We start from the raw sequence: 16,629 nt of genomic DNA, 5'->3' as shown, positions 1-16,629 counted from the left end.
CAAAAACCGCGCTCTCCTTTTTTTACCACTAGTGTTTATTATTTGCTCCATCTCCGCATCCTGATCCTGGCCATCTGGCGGCGTCATAACACCGTCTGGTTAGGATAAGGTATAGGGTTATTGAATCGAAGAAAGGCAGGAAACCGCAAGATGGATATCGATCTCGTCCCCGGCGGTCGCGGGAGGAATTATACGGGCATTCTGACAAAGACGATTGTCTATGTCGGGACGTTGATAATTTTCCTCATCGGTGAGTCAGGGGACATGCGTTTGACGCTGCTCGTCTAACTGGGAGTTATTATTTAGCGACCGCACTTACTCTTGCGTCGATCATCATTCCGAAATGGGTCAGCTATCACAGTGACAAGGTGCGTTCGTTCATTTGCCAAGCGCAGAGGAAAGGGAGGATATGCTAAGTAAATGTCAGCCTTCTTTTCATTACTCGTACGGCCTCCACCGCCGCTGTTCGTCGTTAACCGGCACCTGCGAGCCCTTCCCGCAGTATGAGGACTGCCATGGCGACGACCGGTACTTCTGCTCCATGTGGCGTAGTGTGGGCTTTTTGATGTCACTGGCCGTGGTCCTGGAGTCCATCGGCATCGTTGCATATCTGGTGATTCTCTCGGGCGGGAAGCAGCTCCGGGAGTCGGGATGGGGGGTGTTGAGCATGATTATTGTTTTGTCGGCGGCTGCGCAGGCGGCCAGTATGGCGTTGATCGTGAGTGGATTCCGAAACACATGATGAATGATGAATTTTTGCTGACCACATCGTGTAGGCCTACCTCTTTGATAATGACGATCGCTTCTTCGTGGGCTGGAACCTCGATCAATCCTGGATCTTCTGCACCGTAAGCTGGTGCCTCTCGCTGTTCTGCGCGGCCGCGGTGGCTGCGGCGGCGCGCGTCCTGCCGTCAGAAGGAGGTTACGAGCTGATACCGGATCAACCAATAGAATGAATGTCGTACCGTACATGTTGTATTCTGGTTTACCGTTTCATGGGTGGTTCTATCTGGTGGGCTGATCTTTGCAACGTTGTGGCGTACAATGTTTTCGTGGGTCTAATGTGCAGGGTGTAAGTATCATACGTCTACGATAATGATGTCACGATAGGTTATCGGGTAATCGGATGCCATTTGACTACTCCGAACATACAATGTGCTTGAGACAAGAGTAGGCCGTGCAAGGAGTGACAACTCCTACGCATCCAGTCAAACATTGCCTGAACAAGATGCAAGGGAAAAACAAGAAACCAAGCAAAAACAACCCCGACCAAAAACAAATCACAAGAAAGCAAGACAGCAAAAGAAGGAAAACAAAAGACAAGACCAAGCGACCAAAGAACGCAAAGAGAAATCAAGTAGTCAACTTCTTCACACCACCCTTCTTGCTCACCCGTGCAAGCTTGCCATTGTCGTTCTTCGCCGCACCATCAACATTAGCCCTAGCTGCCCCGACGACGGACGGCTTGAAGTTAGGCAAGATTTCCAAATCCGGAAAAGTTACTTCTCGCAGGCGCTGCTTGGCATCGCGGCGCTTCTTGCGGTCACCATCCTCCTGGCGGTAGGTTTCCTGGTCGTGCTTGATCTTCTCCTTGAGATCCTCGTAGATCATGTGCACGAAGGCGTCGGTTTCGTCGAGGGTGAGGGTCTGGTCGAGGAATTGCTGGATCTTCTCGCTTTCGATGGGGGAGGGTTTGTTGACGGGGGAGCGTTTGGGTTTCTTGTTATTGTTGTTGTGGTTGATGTTCTTGTTGTTGGACGCCTCATCCCTCGTGGTGATGGTTGTTGTGGTGGTTGTGGGATGGTCCGCATGGGAATGATCAGAGTTTGCTTGTTCCAGCAACTTCAACTGCCGCTTCTGCTCCCGTTTACGCCGACGGATACGGTAGGACTCGACGCCGTTCCACTCCCGCAGACGCCGCAGGGTTTCCATGATGAGCTCGCACTGCTTCATCACCCAGTCTCCCTGGCGGTACTTGACGCGCTGGTAGTGCTTGCGGCAGTACCAGACCCAGAGGTGGTCGGGGATGATGCGCGTGCAGGACTTGTTGCGGCCGAAGATGTGGGAGACGCATTTGCGGAGCGGTGCGTTGGCGTCTCCGGCGTTGAGCGAGCATTCGCTGACGTACTCGCATTTGCAGCGGGGAGGAGGAGCTGTGGCCTGCTGCTCCTCATCGTCGTCATCACCCCTGCTGGAAGTAGTGGTGGGAGGCTGCTGCTCGGTTTCTTCATTATCGGGGTGTTGCTCCTCGGACTCGAGGTTTTTGGTGTCGTCCGACTGATGATGCTCGTCATGGTTGTCCAGACGCTGCTCATGATTGATGTTATCGATGCCATCAGGCAAGGTAGCATGGTCGTCGTCAGGAGATGCCGGTGTAGCATAGCAGCCGGTTCCCCGGTGGACAGATGTGTTATCATCTGCCGCGGACGGCTGGTACACGCAAGGCTCATCGGCCGAGAAACACTCAGTCATGATCGTGGTCCCAGTACTCTGACAGTCGTCCACGTTACGAGGGAGAAGAAAATGAGACAGAACGCGGTCCGAAAGCTTCTCCGGGGCCTCCAGAGACGAGCAGCGAGAGGAGGACGGTGAGGGCGAAGAGAGCAGAAGAGAAGACTCATTCTCAAAATTTAGAATACACGCATACTCCCTCATATTTGCTTGAGTCATGGTGATCATTTGTCGAGTGAATGATGTTGCGACCTGAAAGACTGAGCGGGAGATAAAATGAAACTCTGGACAGTCCAAGATGATCCAGTCAAGACGTTCCAAGGGAGATCAAGGATGCCAAGCTAATAAGCATACAGGTGAGAGAGAGGAAAAGAAGAGAAGGGAAGAAAGTCGTCGAGGGGTTGAAATAGGGACGCCCGAGACCATCCAAGGAAGATATCGTCCAGTGAAATAGGAAACGTGAGTGAGATCACACGGATAATCCCGTCTTTTCCACTCCAGGGCAGGTTGCTTCTCTGTGTTGGAGGGAAGATCCCGCCTGATGGTGACTGAACAGGGCCCGTCGACTGTCCCTAGGGAATCGCTTGCCTGATCTGCACAGTGTGCTTTCCAGGGAATCTCCCGGCTGAACTTCACCCGGATGAGAGCCATGGACGGGAACATTCTTCCTCTCATGGAATGACTCCTTCATCATTTCATCCACTCGGGTGGGCAAGTCGAGTTGGTATTCACCTGGAGATTTGCATAGACTTGACGGACAGAGGGTCCTTTAAAGCTAAAATCATGGGTCTGCAGCTAGCCATACCGAGGTAACGTCCACTTCAAATCGATTCTCCATGAAAGAAACCAGAGTGATAGGCCAGTTAGGGCTTTATTATCTGGGTCCTTTCACTGTCACAAAATTCTGTCCAGCAGAAATGATCCAACTGTCCCCGTCCCTCTTCAAGTAACCCCGGTACGGACGCAACATCACGAACCCGGCAGTGATAGAGTTAGGCACGTCACATCATCGATTTGGTAAGGCCAGCTGCCTTGTGATGGAGGGTTATATCAAACGGATCGAGAAGAATCTCTTTGATCTTTGCGTGATTCACGTCGTCGCATCTTTCTTGGATTGCATCGATGGGGAAAGAAAGAAAGAACGTATGTGTGTTCCCCCTAAAGAAGTCAAGACGATAATAACTGAACAATAGATGGGGATGGTCTCTTTCATCCTGGGACTTGATTTGTGAAGCTTGCCAGGACTCACCGCAATGGTAGCATTACTCAAGGGACGACTACAGCTTCCAATCAGTCCATGATGGATCAATGTACCTATCCAGATCAAACCGGTGAATCCGTCCATGGTAATCATACCCACGACAGGCTGAGAGTACAGGATCGCGGCTCAGCCGATGTTTCAATGATATCCTCTTTGTCTGAGAGTGTGGATGAACGAACGGATTTCGTTGCGGGACGGGTAGGGTTGAATCACTCGCGCGATTGGGTGAAAACTCTGATCAGTGACAGTGACCCCAAGCCCTAATTTTTCGGTATACCTGCCAGTGACTGTGTACATTAACCCTAGGATCGCACGATCCGTTGGGACGGACATGTAGGTTCTGTCTGTTCCCAACACGGTGAGACCGGTGGATACGGTTGTCCCAACGGGCCGATTTGGACGAAAGCGTTGAACAGGTATCTCACTCAGAAGAATTGAGGAAATCATGAACCTCGTTAATTGACTCGACGAATACAACGATCAAGCAGACAAACACCAGACGTAACTACCTATTTAGACATGATCATGAGAAGAAACTATTATGAATGCAACCCGTAATCCTATCCATCGAAAACGCCAAACTAGTCTACACCTACCGCGTGTATCCCTGACCACCTCCTCGACGAGACGACCCGAGGTCAATGCTCTGGATTTCCTGGCTCAGCGCATCCATCGGCCCCGAGCTTGGGGCCTGAATGGGGACCTTCGCTGGGATGGGCGGGCCAACGTGTTCCAGCGAGTAGAGGCTGGAAACGCCCGGAGACAGCGACCGCCGCTTGGAGCTGGGAGTCGGCGACTTCGGGCGTTGCTGCTGCTGCGGCGGCGGCGGCGGCTGGTGTTGCTGACTGCCGGGGCTATACGCCGGTGGGGAGTATCTTGGTGGCATGTTGTTGTAGGGATCATCCCGCGGCGGAGTGTAGGCCTGCGGGCGGAAGTGAACTCTCTGGCGAGCTCGGCCGGTCGAGTCGGGCGTCGGCGGCTGTGCCTGATGCGTCGACGACCGATTGTTTTGCGGCGTGTGCTTGAACCGGATCTTGACCTCTGGCTTCTTAGTCTTGCGCTCGGGTTCGGGGGCCCATGTCTCCGATGGGAGATGGTCGGACGGGTCGATCTCACGTCCGTCGTCTCCGATAATCGGGCCATCGTCCCTGGAATGGTGATAGTGGTGGTCGTCGTTTGGTGGCGTCAGCCGCGCGTCTCGCCCAAATCTGTCGTGATAGGGTGGTGCGTCTCTGGCAGCGGACGGTGATGCTCGCGGGTTCAGAATGTCATATGAGTCTGGGGAAAATGGGGAGTTGATGGTCTGCTCGTCGGCAGTTGGGGGTTGTCCTCCCACCGACTTCCTTCGCACAGAGAATTGGCCGAGATTTGTTGCGCTTGGCATCCGATGCACCTCCCGGTCGTTTACACCAGCTGGGTTAGATTCCATTCGCTGATCGTACGACATGTTTTGCGGTGGACCCTGTGCGACACGGCCAGATTGTCTCTCCGGCGTTCGTGGGTCGACTGGAGCTGGGTATGCCGCGGAGTTCTGTGGCACAGAATGAGCCGGGGGATACTGAACCGCGTTCACGCTCTGGTTCGTAGGAGGCATTGTGACTGGCTGTGCTGCACTCGCTTCAACAGGAGGCATTGACGCATTGTAGCCATGGGAATCCATCGCGTTCTGCGGAACAGGATGTTGAGGATAATGATTCATGTGCACGTTTGGGTTTGCCGGCGCGGGAATTGGGCCAGGCTGCGCTGGGGCCATGTCAACTGCCGGCATCGGGGCGTGGTAATTTCGGGGGTCAGGCATTGGGATGTACTCCTGAGCTGGCAGCCGATAAGACGTCTGGCCCATCGGAGGGCGTGAAATGTTGCTGGCCGAGGATCGATGTACCGGTGGTGGCGGCGGAGGTCCTTCGTCCGGTTCGTCCTCGACCGTTGGCTGCATGGCCGCATAAGGGGGTTTCTCGTGCTCAGACGGTTGGCGAGGAGGACCCTGCATGACCATTTCCTGTCTGGGGTACGGCACAGTTTCCTGCTCAATGGGAACTTGCGCATGATTCGGCGGCGGTGCGTATCCGTTCGGCTGGACAGGGTGCCTCACGTGGTGGGAATAAGACATTGGCTCCTCATGGTAGCGGCCATGATCGACTGGCTCCCGGTATTGGTCGGGAGGTGGATTTTGTCGGTAATAAGCATCCTGCTCGGGCGGTGGATAATCATATGCGTCTCTCGAAGATCGATGCCGATGATGTTCATAATGGTGGTCGTAGTACTCCCTATTGTGCGAATGATGTTCCTGATGCGGCCGATTATAGGAACCACCATGCTGGTCAGGATAGCCTGATCTTGGGTCTGGGTAAGAATGCTTTGACTGGCTTCGAGGATACTCCCTGGGCTGTTCATGATGGCGAGACGAGTGTGAACTGTGTGCCGAGGGTTCCGCATGTCTCGATGTGGTTTTCATCTGATCAACGGATTCTTGTCGCTGGTTTGTCGACAGAGACGAACTTGCCGCAGACGCTTCTTGAGCCGCAGCACGAGATGCACCACCAGTAGGATCTTCCGGCAGAGGTCGCCTCTTCATCTGTCGGGGCTGACGGGGACCCGACAGAGAAGATCCCGTGCCCGATGTGTTGTTCTTTGCCTGGGCTTTCTCCTTTCTCTTTTCAATGACTGCCTCATCCTCGGGGCGCGAGTCATAGTATGTCATCTCAATGCGGACTTCTCCGGCATACTTGCCCTTGAATTGCAGGCTGTGCCATTGATCACTCTGGCCGCCTCCGGGAATGATCAGCTTGCTCAAGTCAATCCACGTCTCCCCGATCAGATCTGTCTTCTTGTCGTCATTGAAGACAGAAACTTTGAGCCGCTGATAATCCGGGGACTCATGCACAGTGAATCGCAACTCTTGATCCCTAGACGAAAGGTTTCAGCTTCCGAACCGGCCGAACTATGCAAATGAATACTCACCATCGTGGAGTCTGCCCGCCTCTGAAATCCGTGTCTGTCTTCTTCGCTTCCTTGCCCAACCGCGCTGCACAGTAGGGATTCTGCTTGCCCATCGTTTTGCGGTTTGGCAGATTCTTTGCACGATCAAAGACTGCCACCAAGGTGCCAATGGCCGGGCCGTCGACCGACATGTCGGCATAGATGCCGGCCGCATGCGGCAGGGACATTTTGGTCACTTTGGTCGCCATCGTGAACAACGGTTGATTCTGGACTGGAAGTCAATGTATCAAGAACGAAAATTAAATAATGACCTTCACAACTGCTTCGTCGCGCATTCTGAGCCAGGAACGAGTCCGTCAGCCCAGTCGAGTCGATGAATCAAAGAATGAAGCTCTGTTCGGTGAGTGCAAAAGTCGAAGAAGCCCGAACGACAAGAAGAAAGTCATCCGTTTGCTTTCAATGCTGCCTTGTTTTGGTCTGCAGCTAGAGGGGCTGGGGATCGCAAGTATGTGGCTGGGTGATGGGGCACTGGCTCTGATTGGCCGACCCGAGATCTATTTCCGATGCGCTAGGAATTGAGGCTTGACATCCAACCAATCACAGTACATACTATGCATGCATTGACGATCTGTTAGCGTGGCGCATGCCATGATTGGCCCAGCCACTGCCTTTAGAAAGCTTAAACGGTATCAGGGTTCAACGATATCACGTGACCTGCAATTACGCGTCGGCGACTTGGGGCTCGGCCTGTTAGCCGCTAGCTTCGACGGACCAGCGACATTTCAGGCACCCAAATTACTATTCCTGCATGCATCTAGGTCAATTCAGAGGCATGCTAAATTCTAGGAAGTTTTCAATCGCGCATGTTTCATGTTAATCACTCAATCCACACTAATAATATACAGCCCGCAAGCTGGGAATAACCTCGCTCAACACCCCGTGTTGCTTGTGCTTCTTCCATGGCACTGTGAATGGACGCTGACGTCATGGACTCATACTCGGCAGTAGAGTTCTTCGTACTGGGCGCAATGGAATCATATCGAAGTCTCAGCGAGCATATGGATGGACTCCGCACATGGTACATTCCACTACGAGGCTGTGCAGGAAGCTAGGGAAGAGATACTGTACTCATGCAATTGGGGGGGTTAAATCAAGCCCCTGCATGCTGCGTCGCTGCGATCGTCAAGAATTAGTACTTTTGTGATTGGCATTCCAGGGCCCCTGTCGCCCCTGACATCACAATGCTCCGAATAAGCGGGTAATACTCCGAATGAGCATTGGAACATTGCAGTGTGCAGATAACAGAGCATCTTGAGTGGTGTCGAGCTACTCCCTGGCGTCGGGCTGGAGACTTGGCCCAGCATTCAATGTCGCCCACACCAAAACGGGATAGCGCATTCTCTTCGTCGCCACCGGGACGATTTCCGAAGGGCAGGATGAGCCACGCTTGGTTTGTTTCTGTGTTTATGCTGACCATGCATGGAATTAAAAACTGCTCCGGGTTTTGAATCGGCCAAAGAGCACCTCGATTTCAGAAAAATCTGCGGACGATTAAGAGCATAGTAAAGGTAGAAATTCAAGTCAGATTCCAGATTCAGAACAAATCAATCTGACCATGGATTTCTGGGCACGCTATATAAATCATCTCCATAGGTCACATACTGAATATGTTCAACACATTCGACGACTGGGCTGATCCCCTTGCGATCAGACTTGCAGTTGTACAGAAACAGAAATTTGTTGTCTGTGCACTGATATCGTCCTCCACAACCTCTATCATCGGCACGCATCAATGCCATGTTGAACTATAGTAGTAGGTTCTATGTCAGCATCACTTGAAGAGGCGACATCAGGCGAAAATTTCGAATGAAAACAATGCCATAAAACTAGTCACATTCCCTAGAACGTCCAAAGCAAATTGAATCGTGGCTCGCTGGCAAATACGGCTGGAGTACTCTGGTAGGCATGTTACATGCGAAGCGGATTAGACATTGTCAAGTTATCAGTTGCAACAATATGTTGAAACGCTGAATCGCGGAGAGATGGACCGACGGTGGAAAAGGGGGAATAGCTAACCTTTCCAAAAACAAAACTCTTAAAGGCGCAGGAACGGAGAAAAGGTGCCAGCGCGTCACGTGGACTCGCAGCCCTGATAGCACGTGATACTGTGGAGAACGAAGTTGCTTACTAAGGATTGGATCGAAGAACTATAGACACTTTTGATTGGATCCGTTAAGTCGATGCGGCTCCACCCGAGCATCGACTTTTATCAATTTTTCTTGAGCATCGCAACTGGCAGCGAAACGACGTGACGATACAGAGAACTCCGTAACGTGAAAGATCCGAGCAATGGACGCTGGCTTCCGCTAATCCTCGCATGTTCCGTGTTTTGTGATCTCCGGCAGTCACAATGGCGGCGCCAGTGGTCCCCTTGTCGCAAGTGAAGCTGCCACAGCTGCCATCGACAAAACTCACGACGGAGCAGCTATACTGGAAGAGCTTCAAGTCGCCGCTATTGATTTCCTCGCCATCGAATAATCCGATCAATCTTATTACACAACCTTCCGCGCCGACATCATTATCTGCCTTTCCATCTGCCGCTGTCCCTCCAGATGTCTTCACCGTGACAACGGGCGCGCGCGTCCAGATTTACTCGATCCGCACGCGAAAACTGATTCGCACCATCACACGGTTTGAAGATTTTGCACGGGGTACGGATGTACGTGCAGATGGCCGGATCATATTTACCGGTGACGACACCGGGACACTTCAGGTGTTCGACATCAATTCGCGAGCGATTTTGAAGACGTGGAAGGTGCATAAGCAGCCAGTATGGCTGGCAAAGTTTTCGCCGAACGACCCAACAGTTTTGGCAAGTGCCAGTGATGATCGCACGGTGAGATTATGGGACCTATCGAGCGAGAATAGCACAAGGGTGTTCGTCGGTCATACAGACTATGTGCGCAGTGGAGCGTTCATGCCAGGGTCGATGGCCTCGAGTGGTATGATTGTGTCTGGAAGCTACGATAGAACAGTGCGGTTATGGGACCCCCGAGTCGAGGGCCGTGCGGTCATGACGTTCGCAATGGGTGCACCCATCGAGAGCGTCCTGCCCATGCCCTCGGGGACGACCATGCTTGCCTCGGCAGATAATCAAATCGCGGTCCTAGATGTGGTTGCTGGACGACCACTACATATGATCCGAAGTCATCAGAAGACCGTCACAACTCTATCACTCGCGTCTAACGGCGACCGTGTCGTCAGTGGTGCCCTCGACGGACATCTCAAAGTATTCGACACTACCGAATGGAAGGTCGTGGCTGGGTCCAAGTATCCGGCTCCGATCCTTTCCCTCAAAGTAGTCACATCCGGAGCGGAACGGGAAGACAAACACATCGCCGTTGGTCTGCAGAGCGGTCTCCTCTCGATCCGGACAAAACTGTCAGGAGAACAGCGGGCTAAAGAGCGAGAGCGCCAAAAAGAAATGCAGGCGCTACTCGAGGGGCGGATTGAAGAATATGACCGCAAGCAAGCCAAGAAGAGGCAGCGCGGACAGGGCTGGCTGAAGCGGTTCCGTGGCCGCGACTTCATTGGCGAGGGTGTCGACATCATCATCCAGGGACAGGATGAGAAAAAGCGCAAGAAGGAGGCCCCGTGGGAGAACGACCTTCGACACGGCCGGTATGCCATGGCGCTGGACCAGGTGCTTGCCACCAACGACACCGTCACCCAACTAACCTGCCTGACGGCTCTCCGCCACCGCTCGGCGCTTCGCACTGCGTTGAGCGGCCGTGATGAGATTACCCTCCAACCCGTCCTCCGATGGGTATACCGCCACATCATGGAACCGCGTCTCGTCAATCTCTGCGTTGAAGTGGGTATGAACATCCTGGATATCTACTCCGGCGACCTGGGTCAGTCCCCGGAGATTGATGCACAGGTGCGGAAACTGCACAAGAGGGTACGAGAGGAAGTAGAGCGGGCGCAATTGGCATGGCAGACCAAGGGCATGCTTGAGATGCTGAAGACATGAATTTGGTTTACGGTGATAAAAGGCTATATGATTCTGCGGAAATCCCATGAGCATTTAGGGTCCAATAACCGAGCTAAGCCTAATATAGAAAGGTATCCTAATCAGGAAAATAATCCTCGCTTGGTCCTTTGAGGTGAGGGAACTTTACTACGTAATACTCATATAAGAACTTAACTAGTAAATACCTACTCATTAAGGTAGGAGGGTGCTTCCTGTATTTAGGGCAGTGGCGCTCTACCTGTACTTGCATTATCAGTTGATACTTTTATCCTCCTCCTTTTCTATCTTCTCTGAGCTGTTCTTGCGCTTCTACCAGTCTCAGTCGCAATATCACTCGCACGACAGGATGGGACAGAAAACCTCCCGTCTTAGATATCGTTTCGTAACTGGAAGACCAAACGAACTATGCAAAGATGACGACGACTGGAACGACGAGGTTCGGAAAATGGAGGAGGAAGCAAAATTTATCATGGAAGCGGAACCCGAATACAGATACTATTCTGATACCGAGAAAAACGGCAAATCATATATATACTACCCCATCTGCCTCGGCGAAGTGCTCAATGGCCGGTACCAAATCGAGCATAAACTCGGCCATGGGCGTTTTTCTACCGTGTGGATGGCACATGACTTGCGCGACAAGAAAGATGTAGCCCTAAAGATCATGGCGACGACTCGTGACGGGAAATCACCAGGGGAGCATGAAATGCGAATTCACGATGAAATCCGACAGATTCCGGGGGTTGCCTCTGATCGCCTTGTGACGTATCTAGACACATTCGTAGTTAGCACTTCGAATGGACGGAATCATAGGGTATTGGTGCTACCGTTTCTGGCGCCGTGCCCTGACATAGTGGCGCTTGGCAAGTTGTCAATGGCGACGCGCATGTCTGCCGCGAAACAGCTATTGGAGGCTCTGGAGGCGTTGCATACTGCAGGCATTGTGCACCGAGGTGAGTTTTCATAATTCTATTTCTCGATTTTGACGCGTCCATACTGACAGGAGTGCCCAGATTTGAGAGACGATAACTGTTTGTGGGGAATATCTCCCCTTCGTGATCTTCCTCGACATGCCAAATACGATCTCCTGGGCTGGCCTGTCAAGAGACCCATACCCGACCCCTTGGACGAATCTCGCAAGCAGCCCAAACCCGGAGAAATTGTCCTCCCTCTCGAAGTCCCTGACCATCTGCGCACTGACCAACTCTACCTCAGTGACTTCAGCCTCGCCATGCACGTCGACGATACTACCGTGCCCCAGATGGGTTTTCCCCCTGAGTACTTTTGCTCTCCAGATCGACTCCATCTAAAGCATCCCAGTCTGGCGTGCGATATGTGGAGCTACATGGTCATATTCAGCCAACTGTACGTCGGTTGTTCGCCATTCGGAAGCCTATATCATGGCGGTGTCATTCAAGGAATGATCTATGCTTTGGGACCACTACCAAAGGAATGGAAAGGTCAATACATCAACCCAGAGGTGTCGCGCGACTGGTGGTACGATCCGAACACATCCCCGGACCCAAAGCATAGTCTTGCATCGTTGATTGAGCAACGAAGGCCGGATGCCGACGCGGAGGAACGGAAATTGGTCCTCTCAATTATGATGAAGGTATTTCGGTATTGTCCGGAGGAGCGGTTGACTGCGTCGGAGCTGCTGCAGGATTCGGAGTTTAGGGCTTTGATGCGAAGATACAGTTGCTAATCGCACGTTCTTCTGTTAGCTCGCTATCATTCCTGAGTATTCTTCGAAGGCAATGGCATTCAGCCGCCAAAGGTCGTGGGTTTTGAGGCTTTATTGATACTCTTGTTACGTACGTGCTACCAACCTACCAGGTAGGTCCGAATGCTTAGAGGTGGGTGATCACAAACACAATATATAGCTGTTATCTTTATACGGGTCTAAGGGAGCGCATTACGAATACTGCGTTGGGATTAGGATTATGAGAAGTCCATCAGTGTCAGACCCAAATTTGCTAAGAATTCGCATATGTGATGGGCCATCCTATGGTCACAGCTGCTTTTGCCCCTTCGGTCACTTGCCTCGCAGGCGCCATTCCTTACCCTGGAGCTCTGCAGCCTCAACAGGAAACTACATCCCCAAAGAGGCAGTCACAGTCTCACCTTCCTTTTCTTTACTGCTAGTTTGAAGAGCAAACGTAGAATTATCGTCAAGTAAATCCCAAGTACTCAAACGAATCCGCGAAACACGTACTGTAGCGCAAAACCTACCATGGACGCCAATCCAGAAATCCAGGTCGTATGGCGCCAGGCTGCTCGTGGTGCCTGGCTCAATCGTAATGCGAAGTACCTTCAAACGACGCCTGAACAGCTGGAAGCGACAACAGAGAGGCTCGCAATGGAGTGCGCCGTAAGACACCGCGCCCAACGTGCCATGATTTTGTACGTGAACTGCATATAATAAGAAAACACATTATATCTAAATGTATTTCTTGATAATCAGTACCAGTATCCTATGGCTCACGCTTCGTGCTAAACCGCAATGTTTCAGGGCAGCCATACACGCGACAACAAGGGATGCCGGGACCGGGATGATCAAAGAGGACGACAGGCACCTCACCATTCGCCTGTGGCCTCAAAAACGGACCGTGCATACATACGTGAGATATACCGATGGGGAACCCATTCCAACGGCCACCGCCGTCAGAGACACAGTAATGGAAAAGGGGGAGAACCCAGTTGAAATCTGGAGCCTGGACGGCGGGATGGCAGGGGAGGACGGCGGAGACGGTCCCACAGGAGGTGCCAGAGGCGGCAGACAGGACTCGCTGCGGGGTTCGATACGGAACTTGGTGCGGGAGTCGCTGCGAGATACGCTGCCGTCCTCGCTGCGGGACTCGCTGCGGAACTCGCTGCGGAACAGGAGACTGGACACGAGAGGGGGAGGGAGAAGGGGCAGGTGAGGGAGCTCATCAAGGGCGCCGGGGTCAACGGCGTCGGGAGGAAGGTCGCCATGCTCCTGCAGAAGACAAATGGGTGCGAGTGCAGTGCAAGGGCTTCAGAGGAAAATGCAATGGCGGCCCCGTAGAAACAAGAAAGGTCGATATGCCTCCAGAGCCTCTCCGCGAAATTGTCAATGATATCAGCGCCATGTCGCAAAAGAAGTTTAGCAGCGAAAAGCGGACCTATTTGGGCGCGCTGGAGTTAATGTCCCCATGCTGTGCTCAGCTCCTCGAGGACGTGCCGATGCCGTGCGAGCCGACTCGCCAATCGAGGTTTTCTACCACGCAAACGGTTGCTTCAACCTTACCAACAAGATCCTGTGCGTCGTCAAGCTGTGTTCGATGCGCAAGTAAGTGACATGGTGGGGTGGTCAAGCGACGTGAGAAATCCGGCCATTGAGCCTTCACGAGCATGCGATTTCCGGCCTTCGACGATGAGGAGACTCCTCTCTCGTGATCGGAACCTGAAAGACGTCGAACAGTACCCCAACCTCCCTGCCTTCTACTTTGAGACGCCACCATTAACCCATCTTCCCCCCGATCCGTTGCTCTCGAGAACACACTGTCGGTCGCGATGATGTTTTTGGCTATGGCATTGATGAGGAGGACCGTTTCAAACTGCCAGAGAATCTCGATCCGTTCATGGCCGATATAGACCTGAGACTTCTTCGGCCGTGCAACCCTGTTGGGCTCCTTATCTTTTTCCATCGCCGCTCGGGAAGGATGCACCATACCCATGATGTGCCAATGGCCCAGCAGTGGTACCTGAAACACAGACCTCAGGGCCAGCGAGTCAAAGTCCACGTTGTCTTGTCAGAAGCTGCTGAAAACCTGCGTTATCAACGAGTCCACAGAAAAGGTCCAAGGCACAGAACGAGCGGAGCCCTCTCAGGATATGGAAGAGTATGAAGTCCAGCCGACCACCGTCGACTGCGCCGACGTGGTGCAAATGTGCCAACGAAAGTTCAACATGCTGAACCTTCTCCAACGCTCGAACCTGACCACTGCATCTCTATAACAACTTCAATCTCGAACCCATCGAAGCCGTTGGCCACCAAGGAGTTCATGACGTCCCATTTCAACAACACCTTCCACCTCATGCGGGAGATCTTGCAGCTCACCATCGATGCTCAAGTCCAGGACCACCTTGGTAACTTGAAGCCTTCCACCCTGGCGACGACACCTTGTACTACAGCTTCGATCATTCGAGCAACTGGTTGGTCCGTATTGGTGCGAACACAAATTGCTGCATCCGATCCGGTCATACAAGGACCTGACGCATCAAATCTGCCACGGACGAACTTCCCTCTTTCTGGTCGGCCCCAGTGAGGGCACTAGGGGTCTTTTCGGCGCCCTCGCCAGCCCTCTCTGCTCCTTCTCCCACGTTCTCTGGTGCCCCTCCTTCCCATCCTCTGGCACCTTCTCCCTCATCCTCTGTCTCCTTCTCCACCACCTTTCCAGCAGCTACGTCGGGTGATCCCGGAATTTCGACCGTCTCCATCTCATCGGAACCCTCCACTGGGTCCATCATCATGCCGCAGACAGCCGTAGGAGTTTGAAACTCTGAATGGATGCCCTTTTGGCCAATCGCACGTGTGAATAGGTCGTCCGGCTATCCCAGCGGCTGCATCCCAAGGTTATGCGATCCTTGTCTTATCCCGCCTCTCCCGTCTTCACTTTTTTTTGTCATGGAGTGAACTATTATCAGACAGAAAAGGCAAAGTCGGTCTTGAAACACTTGTCCGAGCGTTGGAGACGCTGGAATAGTAACGCCTGCCGGAGTGCACCCGTTCTTCCCGCGCCTATCGAGAACATCCTTCGTTACGTCAAGGCTGAGGCAGAGAGGTGGATCCCGGTCTCCCACTCCAACTGCGAGCGAATCCGTCCAGGCGTCACCGTTATAAAATCATTGCCAAAAGAACCTGGGCTCGCTAATTCGGTTGTCCTTCTAGGTCGAACAGGAGCGGCACCACAGCTACTCCTTTTCCGAGCGCATCTTAGACGCACGATGCAAGGATCTTAATTATGGTCCTGGAGAGCTTTCCTGTTCATTATTCCGTCAACGGTTGTCCGGACCAGAGCAAACGAGAAGACCTGGCCCTCGTAAAGCAAATGTACGATTCTTCGGAACCACATTTGCAAGAATCAAGCGGTTTGTCTTGACCCAGCGCGCACTTGGAGAAGTCGGCATCGATTTGAACGACAACCACACTGACATCATCCTCGTATACGATGTTAACCAGGCCGACATATCTTGTATTAGCCGAGGAGCGCTGCCTTTTGGCAAGCTGGATCCAGCCTCGGGTTTAGAGGTGTCGGCCTTTCTCGTGTACAAGTGGGTCAGAACATCGAGAATCTACAGTCTGGAAAACTGCCGACGGACGGTACAGCGTCCCGATCGAGACAAGGTTGTCCCAGGTCTACCAAAAGATCGATTTGGCTCTGCTCGGGCTGCTTTTTCGGCCGACATGGATCACAACTTGATCCAGTTAGATCACTTTCAAAAGCAGCGTCAAATTGAACCACAAGGCCCACACCAGCAGATATGTTTGGACCCCGTTACCTTGAGTGCTCCGACGCCGTCTTTCAGTACTACGGCCTGGTGATTGACTAGGTGCTTCTCGTCTTCAACATGTCAGAAAACTGGCTCGTTCGCGTGACGGCCTACCGACTTGCAGTTCAATGACCGCTCTACTGGAACCAGACACCCGGTCCGCTTGTCCTGTCGACTCCTTATGTATTATATCATTGGTCATGGGCGGATTTTTGGGTCCTGACTGTTCAAATCATCAAAGGAATATGATGGTGATATGGGTTGACATGGTATCATAAGGCGGCATTCAAACGAGAGAATCTTCCCTCGGGGGGCTGTAGCCAATTCCGCTTGTCATACTTCCGCCTATCTGCTCCTTCAATGACAATGGAACATATGCGCATAGCGACTCTTGTCGCTCGTGTTTTTGTCACTCTTGTGGAGCACG

The 16,629-nt window shown here is 52.6% G+C and overlaps 6 protein-coding genes across 6 annotated transcripts; 3 read left to right on the top strand and 3 right to left on the bottom strand.

Moving 5' to 3' along the window:
- Positions 1–150: 150 nt before the first annotated feature.
- On the top strand, positions 151–956 carry VTN49DRAFT_8082 (uncharacterized protein; the record flags this gene model as incomplete). The annotated part of the gene is made up of 4 exons (XM_069416423.1): positions 151–250; positions 307–368; positions 428–718; positions 777–956. The coding sequence occupies 4 exons, from the start codon at positions 151–153 to the stop codon at positions 954–956; spliced, it is 633 nt and encodes a 210-aa protein (XP_069271708.1).
- A 397-nt stretch (positions 957–1,353) lies between these two features.
- VTN49DRAFT_8081 (uncharacterized protein) lies at positions 1,354–2,679 on the bottom strand (the record flags this gene model as incomplete). The annotated part of the gene is made up of 1 exon (XM_069416422.1): positions 1,354–2,679. One exon carries the CDS (start codon positions 2,677–2,679, stop codon positions 1,354–1,356), a length of 1,326 nt encoding a protein of 441 aa, XP_069271707.1.
- Positions 2,680–4,304: 1,625 nt separating this feature from the next.
- Positions 4,305–6,900, bottom strand: VTN49DRAFT_8080 (uncharacterized protein; the record flags this gene model as incomplete). Its single annotated transcript, XM_069416421.1, has 2 exons — positions 4,305–6,618; positions 6,674–6,900. The coding sequence occupies 2 exons, from the start codon at positions 6,898–6,900 to the stop codon at positions 4,305–4,307; spliced, it is 2,541 nt and encodes an 846-aa protein (XP_069271706.1).
- A 2,162-nt stretch (positions 6,901–9,062) lies between these two features.
- VTN49DRAFT_8079 (uncharacterized protein) lies at positions 9,063–10,685 on the top strand (the record flags this gene model as incomplete). Its single annotated transcript, XM_069416419.1, has 1 exon — positions 9,063–10,685. The coding sequence occupies one exon, from the start codon at positions 9,063–9,065 to the stop codon at positions 10,683–10,685; it is 1,623 nt and encodes a 540-aa protein (XP_069271705.1).
- A 445-nt stretch (positions 10,686–11,130) lies between these two features.
- On the top strand, positions 11,131–14,666 carry VTN49DRAFT_8078 (uncharacterized protein; the record flags this gene model as incomplete). The annotated part of the gene is made up of 6 exons (XM_069416418.1): positions 11,131–11,638; positions 11,699–12,305; positions 12,906–13,088; positions 13,198–13,605; positions 13,709–13,998; positions 14,425–14,666. 6 exons carry the CDS (start codon positions 11,131–11,133, stop codon positions 14,664–14,666), a joined length of 2,238 nt encoding a protein of 745 aa, XP_069271704.1.
- Positions 14,667–14,909: 243 nt separating this feature from the next.
- On the bottom strand, positions 14,910–15,179 carry VTN49DRAFT_8077 (uncharacterized protein; the record flags this gene model as incomplete). The annotated part of the gene is made up of 1 exon (XM_069416417.1): positions 14,910–15,179. One exon carries the CDS (start codon positions 15,177–15,179, stop codon positions 14,910–14,912), a length of 270 nt encoding a protein of 89 aa, XP_069271703.1.
- Positions 15,180–16,629: the final 1,450 nt, after the last annotated feature.

This window comes from Thermomyces lanuginosus, assembly GCF_041956635.1.
Source record: "Thermomyces lanuginosus strain ATCC 200065 unplaced genomic scaffold VTN49scaffold_9, whole genome shotgun sequence".
Lineage (NCBI taxonomy): Eukaryota > Fungi > Ascomycota > Eurotiomycetes > Eurotiales > Trichocomaceae > Thermomyces > Thermomyces lanuginosus.
This window is presented reverse-complemented; position numbering and strand designations above follow the sequence as displayed.